This window comes from Sminthopsis crassicaudata, chromosome 4 (assembly GCF_048593235.1).
Source record: "Sminthopsis crassicaudata isolate SCR6 chromosome 4, ASM4859323v1, whole genome shotgun sequence".
Lineage (NCBI taxonomy): Eukaryota > Metazoa > Chordata > Mammalia > Dasyuromorphia > Dasyuridae > Sminthopsis > Sminthopsis crassicaudata.
This window is the reverse complement of record NC_133620.1, coordinates 185,845,437-185,872,147: the sequence shown is the minus strand read 5'-3', so window position 1 is coordinate 185,872,147 and position 26,711 is coordinate 185,845,437. Positions and strand designations below refer to the sequence as shown.

Below are 26,711 nucleotides of genomic sequence, written 5' to 3'. Positions count from 1 at the left end.
GGAGCTTCTGTGGGAATCAGTTATTTGTTAATTCAAGAAAGCACCAGTAACTTATTCCCATGGTTAAAATCATGATGGGTGATCTAAAAATATTCTGATGACAAAATGTATGCTTTGGAGAATCTTGGGAGGAAACATTCCCCAGATTCATGTTATTAGCTACTTCTTTATAACCCAATGAGCATTATTAATTAGCTAGTTATTCAGATATCTTTTTGTAAATTTGGCTCTTAATGCAAGTTGCAATTAGAGATCTAAGCAGATAGCAGAAATAATCACATAATTTATCAAGTCTGAGGTATCTAGAATTACAAGCATCCTTAATTGAATTGGACTGGTACAAGAAAAAATTTGCATTTATTAAGAGTTTACATACCAGAGACTGTGCTAAGCACTAGTAATACAAAGAAATGAAGGAAAAATAGAATTCAGGATTCATGGCTTCAGATATTTAGTATGTATCCAGATAATTCAGTATAGATTCAGATGCCTGCTACTCTGATGTACTCCATTTTTGACGTAGTCCAATTTATCCTACCTTAGGCAATATGGTGGCCCTCTGCTCTCAAGAGCTAACTATAATGTGCCAAAAATAGTGTGGACATCTGATCAATTTATCATGACTTTACCAAGCTCATGTGATCCATCAGTCTCATTTTCACTAGCAGCAGAGATCAGAGGAATGTACCTCCATTCCTGGCTGAAAACTCTTTCAAAAACAAATTTGTTCTAGTTTCTCCAAGCAGTAAAAGCAGTAAAATGAAAATTTTTAGCTAAAAGTATAGTTTTGTGGATAATGGGTAGGTCAAAAATGCAGTACATCAAAGTTCCTGTTCTGGTCAGCAGTGGATCACATAAATGGCAGTTAATAAATCTAAATAAATAGTAAGCACAAATCTAGCAAGTTAATCTTTCAAATTAATCCACTGATCACTAATTCCTAAGTTTCTATGACAGTTATCCAGATATTTGCCAGTCTTTTATACTCATACTCTAGAAACTATTCACTTAAAATCAGGTTCTTTTAGGTAGACCTGGAGTCAGGAAGACTCATTTCTGTTCCTTAGTTTCCTCATTTCTTACTATGGTTTAGATTAAATGATTGCAAAGTTCCCTTCCAGTTCCCAAAAGACTTGTATTCATGCCTTGCTTTTGACACATCTTAGTTGGATGAATCAAGGACAAGTAAAACCTCTGAGTATTTCCAAGAAAATTTTCTAAGGTTAAGATATAGAAGCATTATTGATTGGTGTGTGGGGAAGGAGTAGTATCTTTATGCAAGGAGCTCACCTCACAGATAAAATTATAGGTCTGAACAAAAAAAAAGAAAGAAAGAAAGAAATCAAGAAAAATAGATTTGCCTTTATTTGTAATAGTGGTTTCTCTACAATGAGGTACTTGGTGAAACCAAAGCCTGCCTTCCAAGATTTTGTCAGTGCCCAATCTCTGACCCTATGATCCATATAGTCCTGTTAATTTATTGAGGACTTATGGGAGCCTTTGTTGAATTTTCTTTGCTTTGTGTCTATACCAGTGGAAGATATAGGCTGTCAACAGACTAGGAAATCAAAAGGAAAAAAATATATAGTTTAAAATTCAAAAGGAATTAAAACTTTTTTCTTTCTTTTCTTATTTCTTTCCTTTTTTCCTTTCTTTCCTTCTTTTCTTCCTTCTTTCTTTTTTCTTTTTTATTTCTTTTTTTTCTTTCCTTCCTTCCTTCCACTCTCCCTCCCTTTCTCCTTCTTCTTTCTTTCTTTCTTTCTTTCTTTCTTTCTTTCTTTCTTTCTTTCTTTCTTTCTTTCTTTCTTTCTTTCTTTCTTTCTTTCCTTCCTTCCTTCCTTCCTTCCTTCTTTCTTTCTTTCTTTCTTTCTTTCTTTCTTTCTTTCTTTCTTTCTTTCTTTCTTTCTTTCTTTCTTTCTTTCTTTCTTTCTTTCTTTCTTTCTTTCTTTCTTTCTTTCTTTCTTTCTTTCTTTCTTTCTTTCTTTCTTTCTTTCTTTCTTCTTTCCTTCTTCACTTCCGTCCTGTCTCATTATATATCATTTCCTATCTCACCCAGGCTGGATTTGCAGCTGTCACTTAAGGGACCCACTGCTTTGACCTACTCTATCTGACATTATCCAGTTCATACCACTTTAAGCAATATGCGGCCATTAGCAATCAGGAGTTAACTATAATGGTGCCAAACATAGTGTGTATATCTGTATATCTGATCAGCTTATGACTGGTTCAGAACTCATGTGATCCACCAGCCTCAGCTCCTCAGCAGCAGAAATTATAGGTTTGTGCGACCACAAATATTTTCAAATATAAATTTGCTTCACTTTGCCCAGAGATGGAATCACTGACTTGGAATATTGGACATTACTTAATCACATCATAATTTAATTATATAGGTATCAATCAATCAATAAGCATTTATTAAGCAGCTACTATGTGTGAAGCAGTATGTTAGGTATGTTAGGGAATGGAAGACAAAGAATTAAATAAACCCTATTCACAAGTATCTTTTATAAAGGATTTTGGTGAACATGGTGAATGTGGGAAAACCCCAAGATGTGGAACAGGATTTAAAAAGTCACAGAAGTATGTTTAAATTTTGTAGGTAAATCTTCCATAAAGCTTCCCTCTGAGCAGCTTGTCTTTTAACTGACAGCTTATTTATGACAGTTTTCTTTGCATAAACTAGTACATAAAAGCAGGATGGGCTTTTTCCTGAGTGAGATCAATACTGATTGTGGACTACTTAGACCACAGTGACAGAGACTGATTGTTTTGTTCTTCTAGCATCATATATTATTGTTACTCCCAGTAGATTGAATGAAAAGATTGAGGAAAATGCCAGCACAGGAAGTCTAATGGTGCCTCACTCAGACTATTTGTGTACAGCACTGGAATCTAATACACTGAATCTGTGGGTCATGCATGTCTTTACTCTTGAAAGTAAAAAAGGAAGCCTTCTAAATCTAATGATGAATTTGAAGTTGAAATTTTACCTTAATTAAATAATGCAAGCAACGATTTTCTCTTGAGTGATGTAAAAATCAATGATATAATTGAATGCAAATGCTTATAGGTTGTAATATAAATTAAATCACCCAAAACAAAACATTTAAAGGGATTCTAAGTGGTGGATATTTTAGAAAGAACTTAAAGGTACAGTCTTTAACTACCAACTTAAAGAAATGTAAATGTCAGTAAGATTTTTTTTCATGAAAGCATTTTAGTATTTTCCAGAATCTTCATCTTTCCAAGAATGTGGTCATGTCTGTCAGTCAATCAACAAGCATTTAAGTGCCTACTATGTATCAAGTGCTGTGCTAAGCACTGGATATTTATGTAGACATTGCTGACTAAGTTCACATTGTTAAATTCAGTCAGTTGGTTCAGCTGATTAGTACAATAAGTCTTGGAAGCCTTATGTCTACTTGTCTCTGGTATGGAGACAGAATCCAACAAAACAGATGAAGCAAATTTGATTGTCCTTCATCTGATCCCCAATGGTCCATTATTTTGTTTTGCTTGGACTATTAAAATTATAAGTCATCAACTACTATAGGAGGGCATGGACATGCCCCCTTATCACTTTGTGTCATAGATACAAATTTGGAGAGAACCTCAGAGACCATCTAGTCTAACTTGTTCATTTTACATATGAGAAAACTGAGGGCGAGAGAAATTAAATGATTTATCCAAAGTAATAGATAGAAGATGAAAGAGCTAAGATTTGAACCTTTCCATCCAGTATTTTTTATATTACAATGCAGAGAAAAGTCACATAGGATAAGAAGGCATATTATTGGGAGGAAAACCCCACATTAATGAGATGAATAGTTATAAAGAAGTATTGGAGTTTCTGATAGAATATAATTTTAAGAAAATTGGATGTGAAAATTTTATATTGGTTCTATAACTGACTTGCTCTGTGACCTTAAGCACAGCACTTAGTTCCTCTAGGCCTAAGTTTCCCTGTTTGTAAAAAGGAAATAACAATAACAACTTCTCTATCCTATTTGTAAGGACAAATGCGATAATAATTGTAAAGCACTATAAAATGTAAAAAAAAAACTATTCTATTAAAATGTTTTAAAATTATGCTATTGATTTTATATATGTATATATATGTACATATGTATAGGTATATTTGTGTGTCTTATTAAATATTTGAACTAGTACCCTTAAGTAATTACCACATACACACACACACACACATACACACATGCACAACTCATGATCTTACATATTCAAAAAGTTATATAATAGATACAAACCTCAGAAGGGGCATGGAAATTTTTCCTCTGCCATTTTCCCTTTGTTAAAAGTGTAAATTAGTCCCCTCTGCTCATTTGTTAGCCCAACCTCTGTCTTAGATTTTTCTTTTGGGCCACAAGATGTCCTTATTTAGTATTTAAGAATTCTTAGAATGAACTCTTAGAAGGTTTCCCCTATTTCCCAAATTTTCACCTACAGAATATGAACAATGAGAGAAGGAAGGAAAGAAAAAATAAAGAAAGCATTGCATTATCCTAATTTCCTGACTAGTCTCATAGAGACAACTATGTAATCTAGATCCAGCTTTGATATCATCCCTTAATTTCCATGGGCATCATTTCTTCTTTTGTGAAGTGGGAGGGGTTGACCCAGATGATCTCCAGAATGGTATTCAATTATAATGTAGAATCAGGAGCACCTTATCCATAATTATATGAAAAAATGCTCTAAATCCCTAGCTTTTAAAGAAATGAAAATTAAAATAACTCTAAGATACATATTAGATTGGCTAATATGACAAAAAAAAGGTAAAATGATAAATGTTGGAGAAGATGTGAGAAAATTGGAACACTAATGGTAGAATTGTAAATGGATCCAACCATTTTGGAAAGCCATTTGAAACTATGCCCAAAGAGCTATAAAACTGCGTACGCTCTTGGATATAGCAATACCCTGCAATGTCTATATCCCCAAAACATCCAAATCGGGAGGGGACCTATTTGTACAAAAATATTTATAGCAGCTTTTTTGTGGTAGTTAAAATTAAAATAAAGAATTGGAAATTGAAGGGATGCCAACTAATTGAGGAATGACTAAATAAGCTGTGCTATATAATAATGAGGGGATATTATTGTGCTATAAGAAATTACAAGCAGGATATTTTCAGAAAAACCTGCAAAGACTGATGCAAAGTGAAGTAAGTAGAACCAAGAGAATGTTGTACACCATACCAACAGCATTGTACAATGAAGAAGTGGGAATGACTTAGCTATTCTCAACAATACAATGATCCAAGACAATCCCAAAGGACAAAGATGAAGCAGACTATCTACATCAGAGAAAAAACTAATATTTTCTGAATATATACTGAAACATGCTATTTTTTCACTTTTTAAATTTTTCATTTAAGTCTTCTTGTACAAAATTATTAATATGGAAATGTTTTACATGATTTTCCATGTATAACCTATATATGATTGCTTATTATCTCAGGTGAAGGAAGTGGGGAAAGGAAGGAAGGGATAGAATTTGGCACTCAAAACTTTTTTTTTTCAACTTTAAGATATTTTAACATGTAGTTGGGTGGAAAATAAAATATTATATTTAGGGAAAAAATAAATCAAAAACATCTGGATTTAGATCTCAGCTTGGTCACAGTGACTTTAAGTCCCTAAAGCTTAGCTTTCTTATCAGTAAATTGTTTTTTCCAGCTGTCACTCGGACCAAATGATCTTTGAGTTTTTTCCAATCCTATATTCTGGGATATTAGTAATTGCTCTCATATACATTATGTTTTAATATAAAACATTTCCCTCTTTACAATCCTATGAGGGGAGTAAAATGAATATGATTATCTTCATTTTGCAGATCAGGAAACTGAGATTCAGAAAGAAAAGGTATCTTGCCCATGATCAACTACTAAGTTCTAAGTACACAGTCTGAGGCCTGGTCTCTTTTGACTCCAAGATATATCTTGTATAAATTACCTCATGAAACCATACCTTATGTTATGAAGTACTATTATTATTTTAAATCTCTTCTGTTATTGAGTAGTTGTTTTTCATTCAGTTAGTTACTAGAACATTAGGAACACAGAGGGAATGACAGTTTCTTAATATTTTGGAATACCATGTGCCAGGAACCATGCTAAGTGCTAGGAACACAAAGAAAAATAAAAGTTTCTCTATATTCTCAAGAATCTCAGTCTAATGAGGGAAACAACATGTAAACAAGTATATATAAGCAAACTAAGTACAGGGTTTTAAAATGGAGGTAATCATGGGAGGGAAGGCAATGGGATTAGAGGGGATCAGGAAAGGCTTCCTGTAGAAGGTAAGATTTTAGCTCATTAGTGACTCTGTGCAATACAATTTGTGTCAGCATGGCCTGATGCACCATGGATCTGGTGCTCACTCTATTCTTGACCTTGCAAGTGACTCTGTTAATAGCATACAACTATAGTCACAAGAAAACTTCCTCTGACTTTGATCTCCCCTTCTGTAAAACAAGTAGCTGCCCACTTCATAGGGGGCAATATGAAGATTAATGAGATATTACTGGTTAAGTTCATTTTGATGCTAAGCATTCTATTAAAAAAAAAGTATTAATCATTGGGTGTGTAACTAAAGTCTAACCTTTTATCAGTGTCAAAAGAAGGATCTACACAATAGGTGTCATTACACTGGAGGATGAGAATGTAAAATGATTAAAGGCTTGGAAAATTTTGCTTTGAAGAAAGTCTAAAAGGATAGGAATTAATCACTCTGCCCATGAGAGAAATGTAGAAGCATTTTGTGCTCCAGGTGGTCTGATGCAATCACTTCCACAGTGGAAAATGCCGAGGAACCTGTCTCTGGAAAGGCATGATGATGTAGAATGGAAGTATCCTTGTCTTCATTTGGAGAATAAAGAGATGTTCTGTTCAGCTAGCTAAGTAACAAAGAAGTGAATGGTTGATAGTAACTAGGTATCCACAGTCATATTCTTGGTCTGGCTCTTTCCTGCTTTACTGCTTTCTGGAGAGAAAGAGAATACTACAAAAGAAAAGACCTAGAAATCTCCTTATTTAAACCCAACAAATAGGGTCTCTCTTTTGTCCTTCCCTGTCTTAGGTGAAAAAGAGTAAGAATAAGTATGACCTTAAGAACTTTGAAAGATTTGGAGAGTGAGCTCTTCAAAGTCTTGGAGCTAGATTCCACGTCAGGATTTGCTGTAAGTCAGATGGTGAGGAGCAAAGTCTTGTGCACCCATCCCATCTAGACCAATCCAGCAATCATAAAGATGAAAATCTCTCTAGCCACTGGTCAAACTGTATTTGAATGTGAACTTAGTGAGGTGAGTACTGTGTGGAAAGAGTGTTAAATCTGGACCCATTCTATGTAAGGACCAAAGTGGTATACAGGAGTGTGTACACCTAGATGTTGTAAAGAAATCTTTGCATTTCTGTTCTTGCAATATCTTCCCAGTAAATATCCCTTTGTAAAAGCAAATCAATGTTAACTGGTTAAATGGAACAAAGGTACTTATCCTGGTGGTTAATAGTGAAATAGTGAGGGAAGGAGGAAAACAGGCAGAAAGATAGAGAGGAGGGAGGAAGGAAAGAATGAGAGGAAAGGAATAGAATGAAAAAAAGACAAATTTGCCAGAGATGTTTAAAGGAAGAAAACTCAAATATAAACCTTAAATACAATCAGATAAATCAACAGAGAAGGTATTAAAACAGAAGACAAGATGCTGAGAAATTCATCTAAATATCTCTAAATAAATATTGCAAGACAAAAGAAATTGAATCAACAGCCAATGATATTGATACAAAAGATACTCAGGATTCCAAAAAAGTCATGGCACAGTAGCACAATGTTCCTTAATCACTTAAGAGAGAAAAAGAATCATGAAAGCAAAATTTAAGGCCTGCATAGCAGAAATGACTGGCAGAATAGGGGTGGGGAGTAGGAGAGGAAAGCTTGAATCCACAATGTTAAGTCTCTACAAAGATATGCGAGAGATAAATTGGAAATATAAATGTACATCAGCAAAGACCCAAAAGAAACAAAAAGCAATCATATTTAGAGAAAACATGATCATTATATGAGCAAAACAAAATATCAAAGATAGGATGCAATGAAACAACTTAAAAGACTATAAGTTTCTCAGGAGAACATGAAAATGCAATTTAAAGAGCCTGAATACCATTATGCAAAAAGTAGTATAGGAAAATTGCCTAGAACCTACAAATACAGAAAATAAGCTGCCAATAGAGAGAATCTACACATTTTCTCCAAATATAGTCCTATTGTACAAAGCAGAGATGGAGGAGGGAAATCTTCAGGCTCATATATTTAATGAATGTGGATGTAAAAAAGTATTTTGTGTCTTTTCATAGTCAGTCCTCTGGACCAGGAAGATAACTACATCCTTACTTGTGTTTTTTTAGAATCCTCAGTTCTCACATAACTTCCCTCTCCTACACGAGATTTTCCTGATTCCCTTCTCTCATAATCATAAGTATTTTCCTCCACACTCAAAAATGATTTTGTATGCATTTAATATTCACACATATCTATTAATCAATCAATTAGCAAGCATTTAAGTGCCTGCTATATACCATTCTTCAACTTTCACTTCCATTCAATTGTATATAAGCTCTTTGAGGACAAAAATTGTCTTTATAACCCCAGATCCTGACACAGTGCCCTGTTAAATAAGTGTCTAATAAGGACTTGTTTAATTCAAGCAGGATACACCAAATTAGCAACTATTGTTGAATAATTTATATGTATCCTTCATACTGAAATTGAAATACACTTCTCTTGCACTCAATGAAAAAAACATTTCTGATCACTTTCTATAAATTATTTCTTCATGAAAAGGAATAATAAATCCATCATCAGACTTCTCTTGTTTAGCCTAGTTACCTTTGTCTCCCCCTCCCCCCCAAAAAAACCCCACAACAACCTTTGGATAGTATTTCCCTCAGCTCCCAGAATGTTAAGATAGTATAAGGAATACTTGTCCTTAAGAATCTTAAATTTCAAGAAAGTATGAGCTGCAGATGATGGAATGTACTATATTTCATGCTCATTAATCACATATGTGTATAATATATATGATATATACATATAATATCTTATGCTTGCAATTTTTTTGGTTTCTAATTTTAACTTTGGTAAATGAGAAATTGATAGCCATATCAAAATAAGAAAAAAAAGTTATTAATCATTTGGGAGAAAAGTATACATTGAAACTAATTTGTTGAATTTATTGTATGTTTTTTAAAAGCAAGTTCTTTTAAATAAGAGATTCATGGTTTCACTGCGTAGCCCTCTTTCTATTCTTTTTATACAGAAATGTTCGTGGTAATGTCTTTCAAGTTTGGAATAACAAAAAATAAAAATCACTCTGCTACTTATTATATGATTTAATTCAGTTAGGTAACTTCACCTTCCTGAAGTTCGGAACAATGAAAGGAGTGGATTAGATGATCTCTAAAATTGCTTTTAAGTCTAAATTCCACAACCTATAAATTGAAATTTAAAATTATACTGGCACAAAGATCTATAAACCTGTTTTTTCTTCTGTGGCATTATTTTTAATTTAATGCTATGCCAGCTATTACTATTTACCTGACTCAGTAAATAAGACAATGAACAGGATTGTTTTGAAGTTAATTTTGATCAATCATTGAGTAATTGGCTCTTAAGCTCAAAGTGTTTATGACTTATGGATATGGCTAATAACAGAGAGTGCTTCTGTGGTAAATCGAACACATTGAATACCACTTGAAAATGGAATGAACCAGAATGATTTCCTGGATGATATCAATAATGTTATCTTACTAAGAGAGCCAAAGTATCTACTGTATTCAATATACATTGAAAAATAGCTGAGCTATGATCACTATACTCTTGTAGTTGATGGATCTATACTCCCATAGATGTGGGTACTCTCTCAAGTGACAGATATCCCAATCTTACCTTTTTATCCTGAGTAACACTTTTAAATGTCCTCCTATATATCTACCACAGGTGGTCTACTCAATATATCAGAGGACTTCCTTTGGTTTTGATTTCATATTAATTTACATATACACTAATAATAGATGTAATAGTAATTTAGCAGATAGGATATCCAAAAGTTATTCTTCACTCTCATTATATGATCTGCCCACCTCACTTATTTGTCCTATTACAACATTTGTCCTTTACATCACTTTTCTGAGGCAATGTTTTATTATTTTTCTTATGGCCTACTTACACTGCCCATTGCCCTTTGGATGACCTGCAAAGAGAATTATTTACAAACTGTAGTATCCTATGACTCATGGTTATAAAGTAGCAGAAGAAGAATACTTCTCAACCTTTACTTTGGGGAGATGCTTGGGGTAATTAAAAGAGTCACACAATTTTCTAAATGCGATCCAGCCCAGTGGATTCCTTATTTATTGTCCATGCTCAATGTCTGTCCAAGGTAGAAATACCGATGGACTATAGGTTGTCCCTATAAACTAAATATATATTTATATATCATAAACTATCAAATCATATCATAAACTAAAATATCATAGTCTGACAAGAATCATTCTTCATCTTTTTGTCTTGCTTTACATTTTTACTAGTTGAACTTGTTTGAGTAATGACGGATCTTTGTAGTCTCTGTAATATTGCAATAAGCATAATGTGATCTGCAAGAAAAAGCAACTAGAGAACCTCATCATCTGTAGGAAATTCCTCCTTCACTTGAACTCTGTCCTGGATCCTCAGTGAGAATACTAACTCCTCTGAGAAGCTTACATCTCCGGCTAGGTATAAATCAAATGTTTGCTGTCTGAGGCAGTTTCTAGGCTTCCTGTAACAATTGATTTACAATGGTTAGACTTCTTTATAATATAGCAGTAATCTATTGAAATTTATTCTTTTATACATTTCCCATTTTTTCTAGCAACAACACCTTTTTAAAATAAGTTAGATTGTAATTACTTCAGTTGCATACTGTATCTCCTCACTTTTATTCTTTCTTTTAAATTGGCTTTGATTTCTCTAACAAGCTTTTGAACCAAAAGTACATAGCAGCTGATTTGGAAATGATTACTACATCAGTAATCAGCAATTTCTGGTCCATTATATTATAAAATTTTTCTTTTTTTTATCTTATGCAAGATTCACTGTGCTTCCAATTTTGGAATAAAATGTTCAATTAATATCAAGGTAGTGAATAGTGTACTTAGCCCATAGTCAGGAATACCTACTTTTGACGATAATCATGTAACAATGTGAAAATTATTTTAACTTGAAACTCATTTTCCTTATCTATAAAAGAGGGATAATAATAGCCATATAATTTACCTCGGAGGATTATTGGGAATCTGAGATAATACAAAGCACTTTACAAATTTCAAAATGTTATAAACATCAGGTATTATGCACACACACTTATCTATATCAATACATTTTAATAGATTAAAATGACACTAAGACTTTTGGCATACTCTTTATGTATATATAAGTATATGAATATGTTATTTCTAAAACAATTGGCTTTGTTTGTTTTTTAACTATGGCACAGAGATACCAGGGGAAAGGAATAAAATTACTTCTATTTTTTCCAACCATATACAAATATATTTGTTTATGCTGTTAATATCTTGAATCAAGGTAGTAATGATACAGGGCTGTAGAGATGATGTATTTAGAAAGTAAATTGATTTATCTGGTTAATGCCCAGAACCTCAGTATAATGGCTTTTTGGACAATCATCATTTCTTGCTTGTTTATAAACATTCCACACTTAAAGGATTATTATAGGTGTTAATTTAAAGGGAATTCAGATTGAGAGACCTTTTCAGTTAGCACAAATTTTTCTAAGCATATGTAATTATAATAAGACCATTTTTTTTCATAAGGCAATTTCTAAGAAGGTGCCATTCTTCATCAATGGAAATTTTCACATGAAAGTTGGATGACTAGGATGTTGTGGAGGAGATTCATGCTTAAAGAAGTATAGTTGGAATAGTCCCTTCCAAACACCATTTATGTGATTTTTCAAAGCAACCAAATATAATCACACAATTAAAGACTATGAAAATAGGTGTGAGGGAACTGAAGATTTACCTGTGCAATTAGGTCAGCAATTTCTGAGTAGCTATGGCATTTTTTCACACAAGAACGAGCCAAAAAGTCTTCCACTAGCCGTATTCCAATGCCATAACCCCTGTAGATGAGATTAAAGAAAAATGGATGAATATCAAAAGCAATATCTGGTCATTTAGAATGTTGCTAAATTTGTATTTGAAAAATGTGATCATCTGGTTATTCCTGCTGTATTACATGTTGTGTAAATGCACATTTTCTTAGATTGCTATTGCTTAGTTGTTTCATACGTATTCAACTCTTTATGGTCCTATTCAGGATTTTCTTGGCACTTGAGTAGCTGGCCATTTTCTTCTCCAGCTCATTTTGCAGATAGGAAAATTGAGCCAGAGTTAAGTAACTTGACTTTAGTCATAGAGATAGTAAGTATCTGAGACTGAATTTGAACTCAGGAGTATCTTTTTGATTCCAAATTGGGTACTCTACCCATAATATTACCTACCTGCCCCTTTCCTAAATTAAATTAACTCAAAGCACATAATCAAGAGCAAGATTTCATGAATTCATCAGGAAGTCCTGAAATAGAATTATCTTAGTATTATTACTACCTTATTGCCTAACAAATGTGTAAAAGGGAAGTATTACAAGACAAATAAAGATAACAAAAACTAAAAAAATCCTCTCCTCATATGAATTGTTTGCATGTCAAATGCACACTGAGGTCCTTTCTTGAACTAAATTGCAAGCATTCTAACTCTACTGCAGAGAGCACAACTCTGTTGGGCTGACCACAATATTTAAATGCCAATTGTACACTTGTCAAAAAAAATTTATTTTATGGAGAACTCATACAGGGCAAGCCCTCACAAGGTAGTCAAAAAAAGCAATACAAGGACTCTCAAAATTTTTCTTAACAACTATAGAATTGATTGTATGACATGGGAGACACAGGCCACAGAACTGCCCAGCATGGTGTGCCCTCATCAGAGAAGGTGCTGTGCTCTACGAACAAAGAAAAATTGAATTAACCCAAAAGAAATGTGAGATGTGCAAAATTGAAGAAGCTACTCCAAATGTTCATAGGGACTATTTGTGTCTGACCTATGGCAGAGCATTCCAGGCTCTTATTGGTCTGATTAGAAACTCTAATATAGTGATATAAGTTCTTAAATAGACATACACTCAGGGCAGCTAGTTGGTGCAGTAGTAGAGGACCAGCTTTGAAGTCAGGAGGACCTGAATTCAAATCGGGTCCTGTCTATGTGACCCTGGGTAAGTCACTTAACCCCAATTGCCTCAGGGAAAAAAAAAGATAGATATACCCCCTTATATAGATAAATCTACTTTTGGATTCAAAGTGACCCAGTAGTCTAATGAATTGCTAAAATTCTAGGCCACTTAACTTACCTAAGAATGTCTAACACCAAGCTCTCCTTGATATTGTTCTACACATAAAAAGTTCAAAACCCATTGGCTGCTATTTCATTCCCTGATTACTTGTGACTGTTCAAAACCAGTGTTTCCTTCCCTCTGTTCACACAGGGTATCATACCCTCACCTGAGGATGCTTTGCCCAAAGATAGGTAAATTTTGACCACTGAAACTTCTCAAGATATCTTGGGGTTTATGTGATAAATTTCTTTCTTCAGCTTTAAAACCAGATCACTCTGGCTCTCATTTATTGATCAACAATAGGTCTCAGGTTAAGCCAAACTTAGTCATTACTTGGGCCCTGATTGACTCAAAGTGAATATAAGAACAATTGTTTCAGTTTTGATCAGAAACCCTGAGATTCTTCCCCTCCCAGATTGATTTTTTTATTAGGTAAAAGAGGCCATTCTCTGTCTCATTTCTTACTTAGTTTTAATCATTTATTGGGCATTGTCTTAGTCAAATTGAGCAATCTGTTGAAGACCTTAACTTTAAAAGGTCTAGATCTTCCACTACATCCAGGTGGCTCTGCCAGAGATAGTGAGACTGGTAACTTGAACAGCCCTCCCTTACTTAAATCCACTTCACTTGCATATCATAGCATCACCTCCCTGCAGTCATGATCATTTTCAAGAACAAAGGCATACAACAACAATCTTTATATGAGTTCTGTTTAACTACTAATGAAATGATTTGGGGAAAAATACTGTGAAAGAACTTTCTTGTGAATGAGTTGTTTTTTATTTTGTTTTGTTTGGTTTTGGTTTTGGTTTTTTGTAAATCAATGATAGAGAAACTTTATTGAAAGCATTTCACGTGACCCAGAGCAGGTAGGATGTGAACCTAAGTCTTTGAACTCCAAATATATCATTATGGTCATTATCTCTTTCCTGTATTCTCTATCCTGTATCTTTGATGGCATTCTCTGAGAAACTGTAACTCTATCATATTTTTATTATTTTTTATTAAAGTTTTTTTTTATTTTTCAAAACATATGTGTGGATAATTCTGCAACATTAACTCTTGCAAAACCTTGTGTGATGACCCTTGTTTTTAAGAGAGTTTTAATACACAATTAAGCACAAAGCATGGACCTCTGATTTTACTAGTATAGGGATGTTCCTGGTAAGAAAACTTCTACCAATATTTATCATCATTTCTCCTATAACTTATAGTTATAGAGAGCTGCTAGACCATTGAGACTTTAAATGACTTGTTCAGGATCACACAACCAGTATGTAAGAGAGGCAGTACTTGAATTCAGGTCTTCTTAGCTCTTTACCCACTATGCAAAACTGGCTGAAAAACAAGAAGCTTTCTGTAAATAAGAATATATGATGAAGCCACATATCTCTAATATAACCATATTACTTTTGTTTAGAACTGAATGACAGAGGTTTATTTGACTTCTAGTCAATTGGGGGAAAGTATTTTGTGTTTTGTTTGTTTTTGCATTAAATTGGCAAAAAATCATCTTCCATTAATGATGTATGCCAGCAATACAAATGAAGGCTTTAGGAATCTTGCTTTTCCTACTTTAAGAAAAAGATTATAGAAATGAAAGTTTTAGAAAAGAACAAGGAAATTAATTTTTAAAGGAAAGAAAAACTAATAATTGATATACAATGCAGGAGAGTCTTCTACTTACATTTTATCTAGATAGTTATTTACATCTTCATCCTTTTCATAGTCTTTGCACAACTGGGCCACCAAAGCTCCATAAGTTAGAACAAAGAGATCTCTGTTCTGTCAGAAAAAGAAATGGCATTTATGATATAATGAAAAACTAACAACAAAATATTTTAAAATTTGCCCTGCTTCCTACTTAACAATGCAAAACTGCTTAATGTTCAGAATCAATGTGGTGTAAGTTCATAGAGTGCTGGGCTTAAAGTCAAGCAGACTTGTATTTAAATCTCACCTCTGACATTTACTAGTTATGAGCTACTCCCACATGGATTAACTATTCCTGTAGAGCCAGTTATCTTGGGCACTAATATCATATGGGAGACCTGAATTTATCATGGGATTATCAGGTACCCAAAGCTAACTGCCTTTTTCACCATCATAAATTCACCACTAAATCCATTGAGCCATAGGCTTAATCCTTTCTCCTTCCTTTTCCACTGTGCTCTCTGGAATCTTTTCCTATCATTAACTAATTCCCATTCATTCCAGTGCCCACCAAAAGCTAGCTTTCTCCCCAAGATACCAGATCACTTTGTTCCCTCTCCAGAGATAGTTGCTCCTTTTTCCATATCCCTAACAAACAGTCAGGAAGAGGAACTGTCATGTTCCTTAATTTTTATGACATCTTTCCAATTTTCCCTCTGACAACATCACTCAACTTTATTATTTACTCCTTATTCAGATTTTCATTACAATCATTCTCACCCCTGAAGTAAGTTCAATAACTAATTCATTGTTTTCTCTACCTCAATCCCTATTTGCTTTTAAATATCATAATCTTCCCTTTCCTCAATTTCCTTATCTCCCATAACTTATTTCCAACTGACCTTATCCAGACACGCAGTAAAAATTTTCTAGTGAATTTGCCCCAGGTATCAGACTTTTTAATGATTCTGTAGTCAAGAAGACCTGATTTCAAATTCCATCTCTGCCAGTAAATATCATATGACTATAGGCAAGTCACTGAATTTCTCTGAGCCTTGGAAAACCTCCTAAGGCTTCTATTCCAAATTAGAACCCTTCTAAGAACTGCTATCTATATTGGTAGAGGAAATTCCCAAACTGGTAAAATCACAGATTTTTGAATGTATTAACATAATAACCTCACAAAATTGATGTGAGGGAAGAATTTTGCAAACCTCCAAATATTATGCAAATTTGAACTACTATTAGTAGAGACAATGCTCAGAATATATGGTATGGAAGCTCAATCCACCATCAAAAGTAATCTCTTGAGGCAGCTAGTTGGTGAAATGGATAGAGCACCAGCCCTAAAGTCAGGAGGATCTGGATTCAAATCTAGCCTCAGACACTTAACATTTCCTAGTTATGTGACTCTGGGCAAATCACTTAACCCAATTGCCCCAGCCAAAAAAAAAAAAAAAAAAAGTCATTTTTCTGTTTTGGTTCTGCCATTGGCATGATATAATGGGAAAGAAGCCATCTGCATCAGCCACTAAATGAGGCAATGCACCTAAGACGCTCTGAGCCTCAATTTTATCATTCATAAAATAAGAATATTACTAATAAGAAGTACCTAGTTGTAAGGTAACCTTACCTAATTGTAATGAAGAGTTCTTTGTAAACCATCTAACACCATATAAATGATGGGCTGTTATTATTTTCTCCTATGATACAGAGTTAAGATCGAACAAAACTCCCATGTGAGGAAATCTCCTGCTAATGTAAATCTACTTTTTCTCTGCATCTTATCATTTTAAAGAGCTACCCTTAGCACACTGAATTTAAATGACTTATCCAGGGTCAAACAGTCAGCAGATGTCAGAGGCAGGACTATGAACCCAAGTTTTCCTGGATTTGAGGTCAGACCTCTACTCACTACATTATGCTTCCTCACTAATGAGGCAATTCAGTACAATGAATATGCTTAAATACTTAACATGCAGAGTAGCCGTGATCAAGATGTAATAATCAAGAAATTCTAACTGAAACAAATGGGTGATCCTGGGGTTCTGCCAAGCCATAGCAGGGAATGGGTTCTGGCCACTGAGGCCTACAATGAAACCCATCATAAAAGACAAGAAGTGTTTTGAAACTGGAAACAAAATGTTCTGCCTACCATGGAATGTGCTGAAGCAGAGGATGAAATTGCTGGTAAATGCCAATCCTACAACATAAAAAGAAGCAAAAGTGAAGGAAGTAAAAAATGACCAAGTTCTGCATACCTTTTTGTTGCTGCTAATAGCCAAGGAAAAATGATGTGTAATAATATGCAAGGAAAGGGGTTGGAGAAATATTCGATTCACACCAACATATTGACTTTAGCTTTTTGCCAATTTATAATTTATATCATTGAAACATTTTCTCAAATCTTAACAATGAGAGCTTGGTTTTATTGTGGCTAATTATATATGTATATAAAATATATACATATATGTGAATATATAAAATAAATGCAAATATATTTATATAAGTATTACATTATATGTATACACATTATATTGTATACATATGTATATGCACATGTACACATATAATTTGACCTTTTAGGTATGCATTACTTTTTTAAAATGAATAAATAAAAGCACAAATTTGGGCTTTAACTCTTTCTGGCAAAATGAAAGACTGTTTATGGAACCAAATTAGTGAGTTAACTATATTTTAATCAAATTTTTCATCTTTTAGAGAAGATCTTTAGAAATATCTTTATTACCTGATATAGGCAAAGTTCCATACTCTACTTAGCTGTTACAGTGGCTTTTTCTATGTTATTCCTTATAGCGTCACTACATAAAGTGACCCCTTCTTACTTAACTATAATGCATCTAGGCATACATTCTGCCTAAGTAGCCTATGCAGGGCTTGGGGACCATAAATGGATGGATACCTTCCAAGGGTATTTAAGAGAAAGTGAGTTGAAGGAAGGAAGCTTCTTATAAAAATTTGTGGAGATTAACTTGTGATGAGCAGAGTTCAAGGATAGATAGCTTCTCTTTGCTTCAGAACTAATGCTTCATATAAAGAATGAATGACAGTGATTCTAGACTGATAATTCTCATTTTATTTCAAATGCAATCAAAAAGAAAGAACCAGTAATAAGGAACAAATTCAGTAAATTAGGTCAGTCTGAAGTAGAATGTAACTATATTTTATAGTTTTAAATTATCAGTTGATTAGAAAATAATAGCAATGATATCAACAGTGTAGGTTCGATCTAAATTTTCTTGGTTTTCATTCTGTTCCTTGATCGTGACTACACCCTGAGTTATGGCCTTTTTTGACAAATGAACAAACACTGTTGGACATAATAGAAATCAGAAGAGAGACATGTGGATTGATAAACAACAAATTCAAATACTCCTTTGAAAACATCTCAAAACCATTCCCACTGGACAGTAGCTCTGTCTTCAGCAGTTGTGTGGCATACTGAATAAGAGAGTTGGACTTGAATTCAGGAAAACTTGAGTTCAAATTGAACTTCAGTCATCAGCTGTGTGACACAGGGCAAGTCACTTAACCTCTTTCTGCGTCATATGTAAAATGGGGAATAATATTAGCACCTAGCTCTCCAGATTGTTGTGAGGATACAATAAGATATTTATAAAGCAGTTTGTAAGCCATATAAATTCTGGTTATTATCTTCACAAATAGAAGACAAAATATCATCATCATTATTGATGGTTCTCTGATGCTTTGGGCATCTTAGGAAAAATTATTTTAAATTATATTCAATTAATAGATATCCTTAAGGAGCTTAATAATATCAATAACCAAAAGTATCATTTTATTTAAAAACTTTTGAATGCTATATAATAGAGCTGTGAGCATCATTTAGTGTCATAAGGGGTTCTTCAAATATTTTCAACAACCACTTTTAAGCCTGCAACAGCAATCCTAAGTGCCACCTGTTAAAACTAATTCAAGTGCTATCATCCAATTCACTGTCCAGTGGTCCCTGGCAGTGTGAGTTTGAGGATTATTAATCTAAAATAAGTTTTCAAATCTCTGGTTTTTCTATGCCTAAAATTGTAGTAACAGAGTAAGAATAGGAATTCTTCTACCACCACCACCACACCCCATTAAAAAAGCCTAAGATTTTCTTTTAAGTGACTAAATTCACCACAAGCTGAATTATAGAAATGATCACTAAATTGAAGTATATTCATATTCTTAATTTATGAATTTCAATGCTTGGCTTTCTTTTGCCATCTCCAGTTGAATTTAGCACAACTGAATATATATGTAATGTACATTACATATAATATATTATATATAATACATATATAATATAGACATATTTATTCATTTATATAGCATCATTAAAACAAGTCATGAATCATATATAGAGTTACAAATAAAATAAACTTGCCTTAGTTTTAATTTCATAGTCCCTCTTAGAATGGTCCCAATTAGGCAGAAATATACATCCCCAAAGTGTTTTATGAAATCTATCATTCCCTTGGAGTACTTTTAATATTTTATCATAATTATAAATGTCATAAATACAGATTTCACTAAACTATCTGTTGATAGATGAACAATTTCAATTACTACTACTCCATGAAGCAACTTTCTTTTTTTTTAATCATCCCTGAAAACTGATGTATAGAGTTCAAGAAACCTAATTCTTAAAAATAGAAAACATTAAATTAAAAATATAGATATGCTTAGAAAAATCTTACTATTTTATGGTATTCTGGTCTTCTGTTTCCTGGACGAGACATGGTACTTCAACAATGAAGAATGGGATGATCAATTTTTTTTCCTTTTACCTACAAAGTCGGAGGCCTTTCAGTCTTCCCTCACTCTAAAGTGTTTCAGCATTCAGAAAAAGGCTGCTTCCAAACTCTCCACACTCTTGTTGCTCTTTGTTCAATTATGGAAGTGAAATTTTGCAGCTAAAAGAATCGACTGCTAGCCCCAATAACTTAATACAGATCAAATAACTGCTCCACCCACAAGCATAGATCTACAGACATAATAGCTGAATATCTCTGTGTGAAGTTAGAACCAGCTGTGCAGCTCAGCTCAGAGTTACTGAGAATTCTTTTGCCTTAGGGAATATGTGAGTGGTGTTCTGTTCTCATGCCAAGATTTTTTTTTAATCACAAATAATAGTCCAAAAGAAATCTCAGTGCTAGCATTATAAACTCCTTGCATTGATTATTCTATAAATTAGATAAGACACTATTATCAATTTACAAGTTCCAAGTCCTGGTTTTAAAACTGAAAAAAATTGCAGTTTTTATAATATATTTTAATTCATAATTTCAGAATATAAAACAGACATCCTTAAAATATTTTCAATTAGGGGATAAAGAGGGAAGGCTAAGAAATCTAACAATGTCCCTTTAGAGTGTAGTCATTTTTTACATTCTGGTAACTTCTTTCTGTCTTAAATTTTTGAAGAATTTTAATTACCTGGAAGGTTCTATCTTTCCTCCCTGAGGAAATTTGGTTGAGAAATGCTTACTTAAAAAATGAATAAATATTTCAAGCTAGCATCTCTCTTTAATAATGGGGAATAAATATTGGACTGGTTGAGAAGGATAAAGCACCTTTTCCTTTAACTTCTGATTCTTCCCTTAATCTGAGTTTAGCCCCAAGTGAAGGCAAGAATTAATTGGTCACTATTACTAACCAAATTATCAATCATGTCCAAAAGATATTTGGAGGAAAAGGCCTGCCCTGGTCAACCAGACCTCTAACATGTGAGTGGCCAGAGAAAGCTAGAAACAGGAGAGTTAAGAATCAACCAGAAGTTTAATTACAAAGTGAGGGAAATAGCTTGCAAGAAAAGGACACATGTGCCAGAGCCCCACTCCTAGTGGGGGGACCCTGTGATTATATAAGTATTTGTCAATATGAATTATGCCAGGAACCAAACAGAGCTAAAAGAGTTTTTTCTCCTGTTATTATATATAACATTGATATAACTATGCCACGCCTTTTCTTTTTGTAGCAATATAATATTAAATCTATTAAATAATAAATTGATACTAGAATATTTCTGAGTTGTGATAAAGGACACAAGTACAATTTAAACTTTTATTGGTGGTGAAATTATAATATAGGGATGATGTCATCCTAAGGGGGAAATGATGAGATAAAGTAATAACATAATGATGTAAAAATTTTTCTTTTGAAATAGAAGAGTAGGGAGGCAGCAGCCCACTGGGTCCCCTCTTCAGTGAACTCTCTGGAAGGCCCCTCCAGTAATAGCCTTTCCCTGCTTGATTTAACAGCCTGAAGGAAATTCTAAGGAAGACAAGACCAAGGTTAAGGATAAACTATAGAGATCAGTACAATTATCTTCTAAACCTTTCCCTCCAAAACCAAAACTGAAACTCAAAAAGGCACCTTCCAAGAAGGATTTTCTCCTCCTACATTCTTGCTCCCCGCTTTCTACTTGTAAGCAAACAATGATTAGCAATGATACCTGGAACACATTTCCCCATTAAGTCCTCTCAAAGAACTAGCAAATTGGAAAACAAGCAATAGTCTACTTATCAGAATAGTTTATCTTTTTCCCAATTGGGAAAAAGGAAAAATTCATGATCAAACAAGAGATTGACAACATTACAAAATGCAAAATAGGTAATTTTGATTATATTAAATTAAAAAGATTTTGTACGAACAAAACCAATGCAACCAGGAAATACCCTGTTTTTCACAGCTAAGGCTCAGTAAGAAGCTTTATACTGAGCCTGCCATAACAAAAATCTTTTGCACTCACCTTTCTAGATGGTCTCACTGTCTGAAAAAATTACATAATTATTGTATTGCTTTGACCAACACCAGTTGTTCTCTAAGTTTGGACAAGCTCAGAAAAGTAACCATATTTCAGTCATGAAACCCTGCTATGTATCAGTCTTGTTTCATTGTTGCTGTTACTCCTCATTGTTAGAGCTACATCTCACTGCATAGCCATTGGTATAAGTTTTGAGATTTCTCCACAATTCTTTGGTGCCTTCATTAAGGCTCTAACATATATCTAATCTACCTCCTTGCTTGAAAGTCATTTCCCTCATCTGAGTCTCCTGTCTCTAACTTGCTGTTCAGTTCCAGCAACCCACAAGTTAGAGGTCAGTTCCATCTAGTTGACTAGTAAAGCTAGTGGATTTGTGAAGGACATTGAATAAAAGACAAAAAATTAATTTGTCCACAAATATAATGTGCTTTTATTTGGGGGGAAATCAATCAGGGTTAAGTGATTTGCCCAGGATCACATATCTAGTAAGTGTTTAAGGCTGGAGATTAATTCAAGTTCTCCTGACACTGGTATTCTATCTATAATACCACCTAGCTTCCCCAATGTATTTTCAAAAAGAAATGTTTTGGGATGAGATGGATTCTTTTCACAATATAATGTTATGAAAGAATGAATTAATTCCTTTATTGAAAATTAGTATTTATTAACCATTTCCTAAGTGTAAAACAGGGGAAATACAGTGAGAATAATAAGGCAATTCCTAGTCTCCAGCAGTTCAAATTCTAAAGGAAGAGACAAGACGTGGAAGATTTTTATTTTGAGTCAGATGAAAAAGTCTCATTGTCCTTGAGATAGAGAGGCAAAGCAGATAGTGATATCTTTTTGTAAAAGTCATTTTCATACTGACAAGGATAGTGATGGCAAAAACTTTCTTTTCAGGATCTTCAAACAGCTACAATCATAGCTTTTACAGAAACAAGTAGTCAAAATATAACTATGAGGGTTCCTTCCCAAAATAATGATTGAGGGCACTGGAAACATTGTTATTTTTCTAAGGCTCCGAGACCTGGTCTGTCTCCATCAGTGTCTGAGGAGAAAATGGTAGTGATTCCACATGCTGCCAACCTCTCACTCCCTCCCTTCCCCCTTTTCCCTCCTCTCTCTGTCTCTGTTTCTCTTTCTGTACATCTCCCTTTCTCTCCCTCTTTTTTCCTCTTCTCCCCCCTTCCTCCCCACTCCTCCTTCTCTCCTCCATTTCTTCCCCCCCCCTTCTCTCTCTGCACTCCCATCTCCTCACCTCAATGCCTTCTTGCTTCACATAGACAGGTTTGCTCACCCTCTGAGTGACAAGTTCCTGACCTGCCACTCCATAGTGAAGATGCCTGGAACCTTCTCCATAGGATTTTCTTCTTAGATGATGGTTATGATAACTGGGCTAGAAGCAAGAACTAGAAGCACTACCACTTTTGTGCTTGTCTGTCTCTCGGTGTCATTTGGTCAACAATCAATATAGTGATGATGAGAAAGGTATACTTCCCCTGCAGAATCATTTCTCCACTGAGATTGGGATGAAAGCAAACTTGATAGTTGGGGACGTTGGAGGGGAAATGGCAATACTGCTGTTTCTAAGGCTCTTATGTTCAGAATCTAAGGCTATTTTCTATCAGTACTGAGGAGAAAGAATGGTCAAGTTGGCAGTGGTGGTAGCAGTGGTTACAGAGGAAGTGATGGTGGCTTAACTTGAATGACATATACTGCCTCCTTTCTCTTACTCAAGTTATCTTGCTGTGTCAGCTAGGTTGGATTCCTATTGTCTGTGTGTAAATTGGATAGCAGTTGGAGAAGAGAGTTATAGCCTGTTCCATTGAAATTGTTTCCCTGGACAATGGTTGTGATGGCTAACTCATTCACAGAAGAGAAAAACAATCAAGATACTATAATGAGTAGTAGATCTTTGGTGACATTGGATTATCAGATTTATAGGCAAATAGATGCTCTGGAGTTTACTAATCTATAATGATGCTGATGGAAAGGCAAAAGTTCTTAACTTTCTTCTAATTACTCCCCAAAATTCTCAGATATCAAAGATTATGCAGCATTATAGACATTTAAAGTTCAAACAACAAACCCTGTTATCCCAACAACTTTAAGGTTCATATGATCAAAGCTTTTCCAGAAATAGCAACCTAAAGTTCAGTTTGAAAGTAACTCCAGACTCTTCATTGCTTAAGTCCATTAGCCCTATTCAATTTGGCAAATATCTAACTCTAAAGTAAGAAATTAGTGACCACTTCAAAGTCCCATTACCAGAGATTTTATTATAGATGAGATTTAAAAGCCAAAAGAAAGCAACATATAGAATTTTAGAGTAATTAATATATAACCATCATTTTCTATAGTCTCAGAAGATTTGTCGACCTAGAGAAATAAATGTGAGTGGGTGTTAGGAGACTCTCCAGGGATAAAGTAAGGAAGCAATAATTCTTAGGAGGCAAAAAAAAAAAAAAAAAAAAAAAAAAAGAACCAAAGTAAGGTGACATCATAGCCTGCACTCAGTTTGGGAATAATTCTGCATTCTGTAGAAGGTCTTTTACAATAGCGAAAACAATCAGGAAAACAGGAAGAAAAGGGCAACTGTATGATAAAAGATGGTAGAATGGTGATATCGAATGTAGCTGGGCAGCTCCAGATACTAACTCTTGAAGCCATGTTTAAGAAGCCATGTGGGCCACCTCTGCCATCCTTTGTCTCTTTCGTATTCATTTTAGAAATACATTCATGAATGCCACACATCTATGAAAGAAACACAGAGGTTAAAAGTTTGACCAGGCAATTGCTGTGTATGACAGAGTGCAGAGGGTTCAGCATGGCAGAATCTACTTTGTCTACTCAGGATTGCAAGTTCTTTTCTTTCCACAAATGCTATTTCTCAGGTTGCCCAGAACCCATTGATTTTGTGATTGTGTAAAAATAGGAAGGTTAGGGAACCATGTTATCTGCTCATTATACATGTACATTGGCAGGATCTCAATCCCACCACTTTGGTGGCTTACTATACCACCCTCCAATTCCCATCTTCCATAAGGAAACAAGGCAGCTTGGCAATATTTTCAGGAGCTTGAGAGCAGAAGAGAAGGTGGTATTGAAATGTAAGTCAGAATGTATATTATTGTATAAATTATTTGGGATGATGAAGTAAAATAATTAAGTTTATTGACATGCCTTTTCACATCTCTAAACAACTTTTAATTTCCAACATGACTTTAAATGGAAAAGTAAATTTTTTTCAGTAAAAACTGTTGCTGAGTCATTTTCAGTCATGTTTCATTATTTATGATCTCTTTTTGGTGTTTTCTTGGCAAAGATACTGAAATGGTTTGCTATTTCCTTCTCCAACTCATCCTACAAATGAGGAAATTGAGGCAAATAGGATTAAATTACTTGCTCAGGGTCACACAGCTAGTAGAGTCTAATTCCAGATTTAAATTCAGGTCTTCCTGACTCCAGACCCAGTACCCTATCCACTATGCAATCTTACTGCCCTATCAGGAAAAATTATCTTTTTCCAAACTTCAGTATTCACATCTTTGTATCGTCTTGTGCACAACAAACTTTTTTTTCCTTCATAATAATATTTCCCAATAGTATGTCAGTTTTTGGTTCTGCTTACAATTTTATTATTTAGCTTTCTTTTATTCAGAAGTTGTTGACATAACTTCTCCAAAGCAATAGACAATATCTCTAATAGTCATTGAAGTGTGTTAAGATATTATTGTATCTTAAATTTTTTGAGGACAAGACCTGTTTGTTTGTTTGTCTTTGTATTTCTAGAGCCTGGGATAGTGTCTGACACATAACAAACACTTAAATAAGTTGAGTTAAGAATAGCATTTTTAAAAACACCTACTATGTGCCAGATACTGTGCTGGACAATCAGTATACAAAAAAAAAAAAAAAAAAAAAAAGGCAAAACAAAGAAACTGCTCTAAAGACCCTGCTCTAAAGGAGCCCAATGTCTAGTGGAGAGTCAGCTTGAAAATCATTATGTACAAATAACCACATATATACACACATTATATAAGTTGGGGATAATCTAAGAAGGAAGGCATTGAAATTGAAAATTGCAAAAGGTTTCTTGCAGAAGATAGGATTTTAACTAAGAAAGTAGAAGGAAGTAATGAGTAAGAATGCCAAGTGTGAGCTTCAGAGCTGGAAGATGGAGAGTCTTGAAAAAAATAATAAAGGGGCAGCTAGTTGGCGCAGTGAATAGAGCACCAACCTTGAATTCAGGAAGACCCAAGCTCAAATCTGGTCTCAGACACTTAACACTTACTAGCTGTGTGACCCTGGACAAGTCACTTAACCCAGCCTCAGGGGAAAAAATGATAATAATAATAATGATGACTTGCTAGTGTTCCTGGATGAAAAAATATATGGAGGATAATAAAGTATAAGGAACTTGGAAAGGTAGAAAGGGGTTATATTATTAAGGACTTTATAGGTCAAACAGAAGATTTGAAGCCACAGGAGCTCTTCAAGAAGATCAGTTTACTGAGTCTACATTAAAAAAAAGGCAAAAGGACTCACATATGTAAAAATGCTTATAGCAGCCCTTTTTGTAGTGCTCAGGGAAGTGAAAACTGAATAGATGTCTATCAGTTGAGGAATGGCTGAATAACTTATGTATATGAATGTAATGGAATATTATTGTTCTATAAGAAACAACCAGCAGGATAATTTCAGAAAAACCTGGAGAGACTTTCATGAACTGATGCTAAGTGAAGTGAATAGAATCAAGAGAACATTGTACAGAGCAACAAGATTATGTGATTATCAACTGTGAT

At 34.2% G+C, this 26,711-nt stretch overlaps 1 protein-coding gene across 2 annotated transcripts in view; it reads right to left on the bottom strand.

Annotated features, from left to right (window-relative positions):
* Positions 1-20,184, bottom strand: part of TRAPPC3L (trafficking protein particle complex subunit 3L) — a 52,532-nt gene extending 32,348 nt beyond the window's left edge. The window contains exons 1-4 of one of the 2 annotated variants that reach the window (XM_074310040.1): positions 19,838-20,184; positions 17,275-17,322; positions 15,154-15,251; positions 12,096-12,195 (exon numbers count right to left, since the gene is read on the bottom strand). In XM_074310040.1, the coding sequence (XP_074166141.1) occupies positions 12,096-12,195; positions 15,154-15,251; positions 17,275-17,322; positions 19,838-19,879 (288 nt within the window). In that variant the 5' untranslated portion in view covers positions 19,880-20,184. The remainder of the gene's footprint in view (positions 1-12,095; positions 12,196-15,153; positions 15,252-17,274; positions 17,323-19,837) is intronic. The other variant, XM_074310041.1, reaches the window with a different exon arrangement.
* Between the last annotated feature and the right edge of the window lie 6,527 nt (positions 20,185-26,711).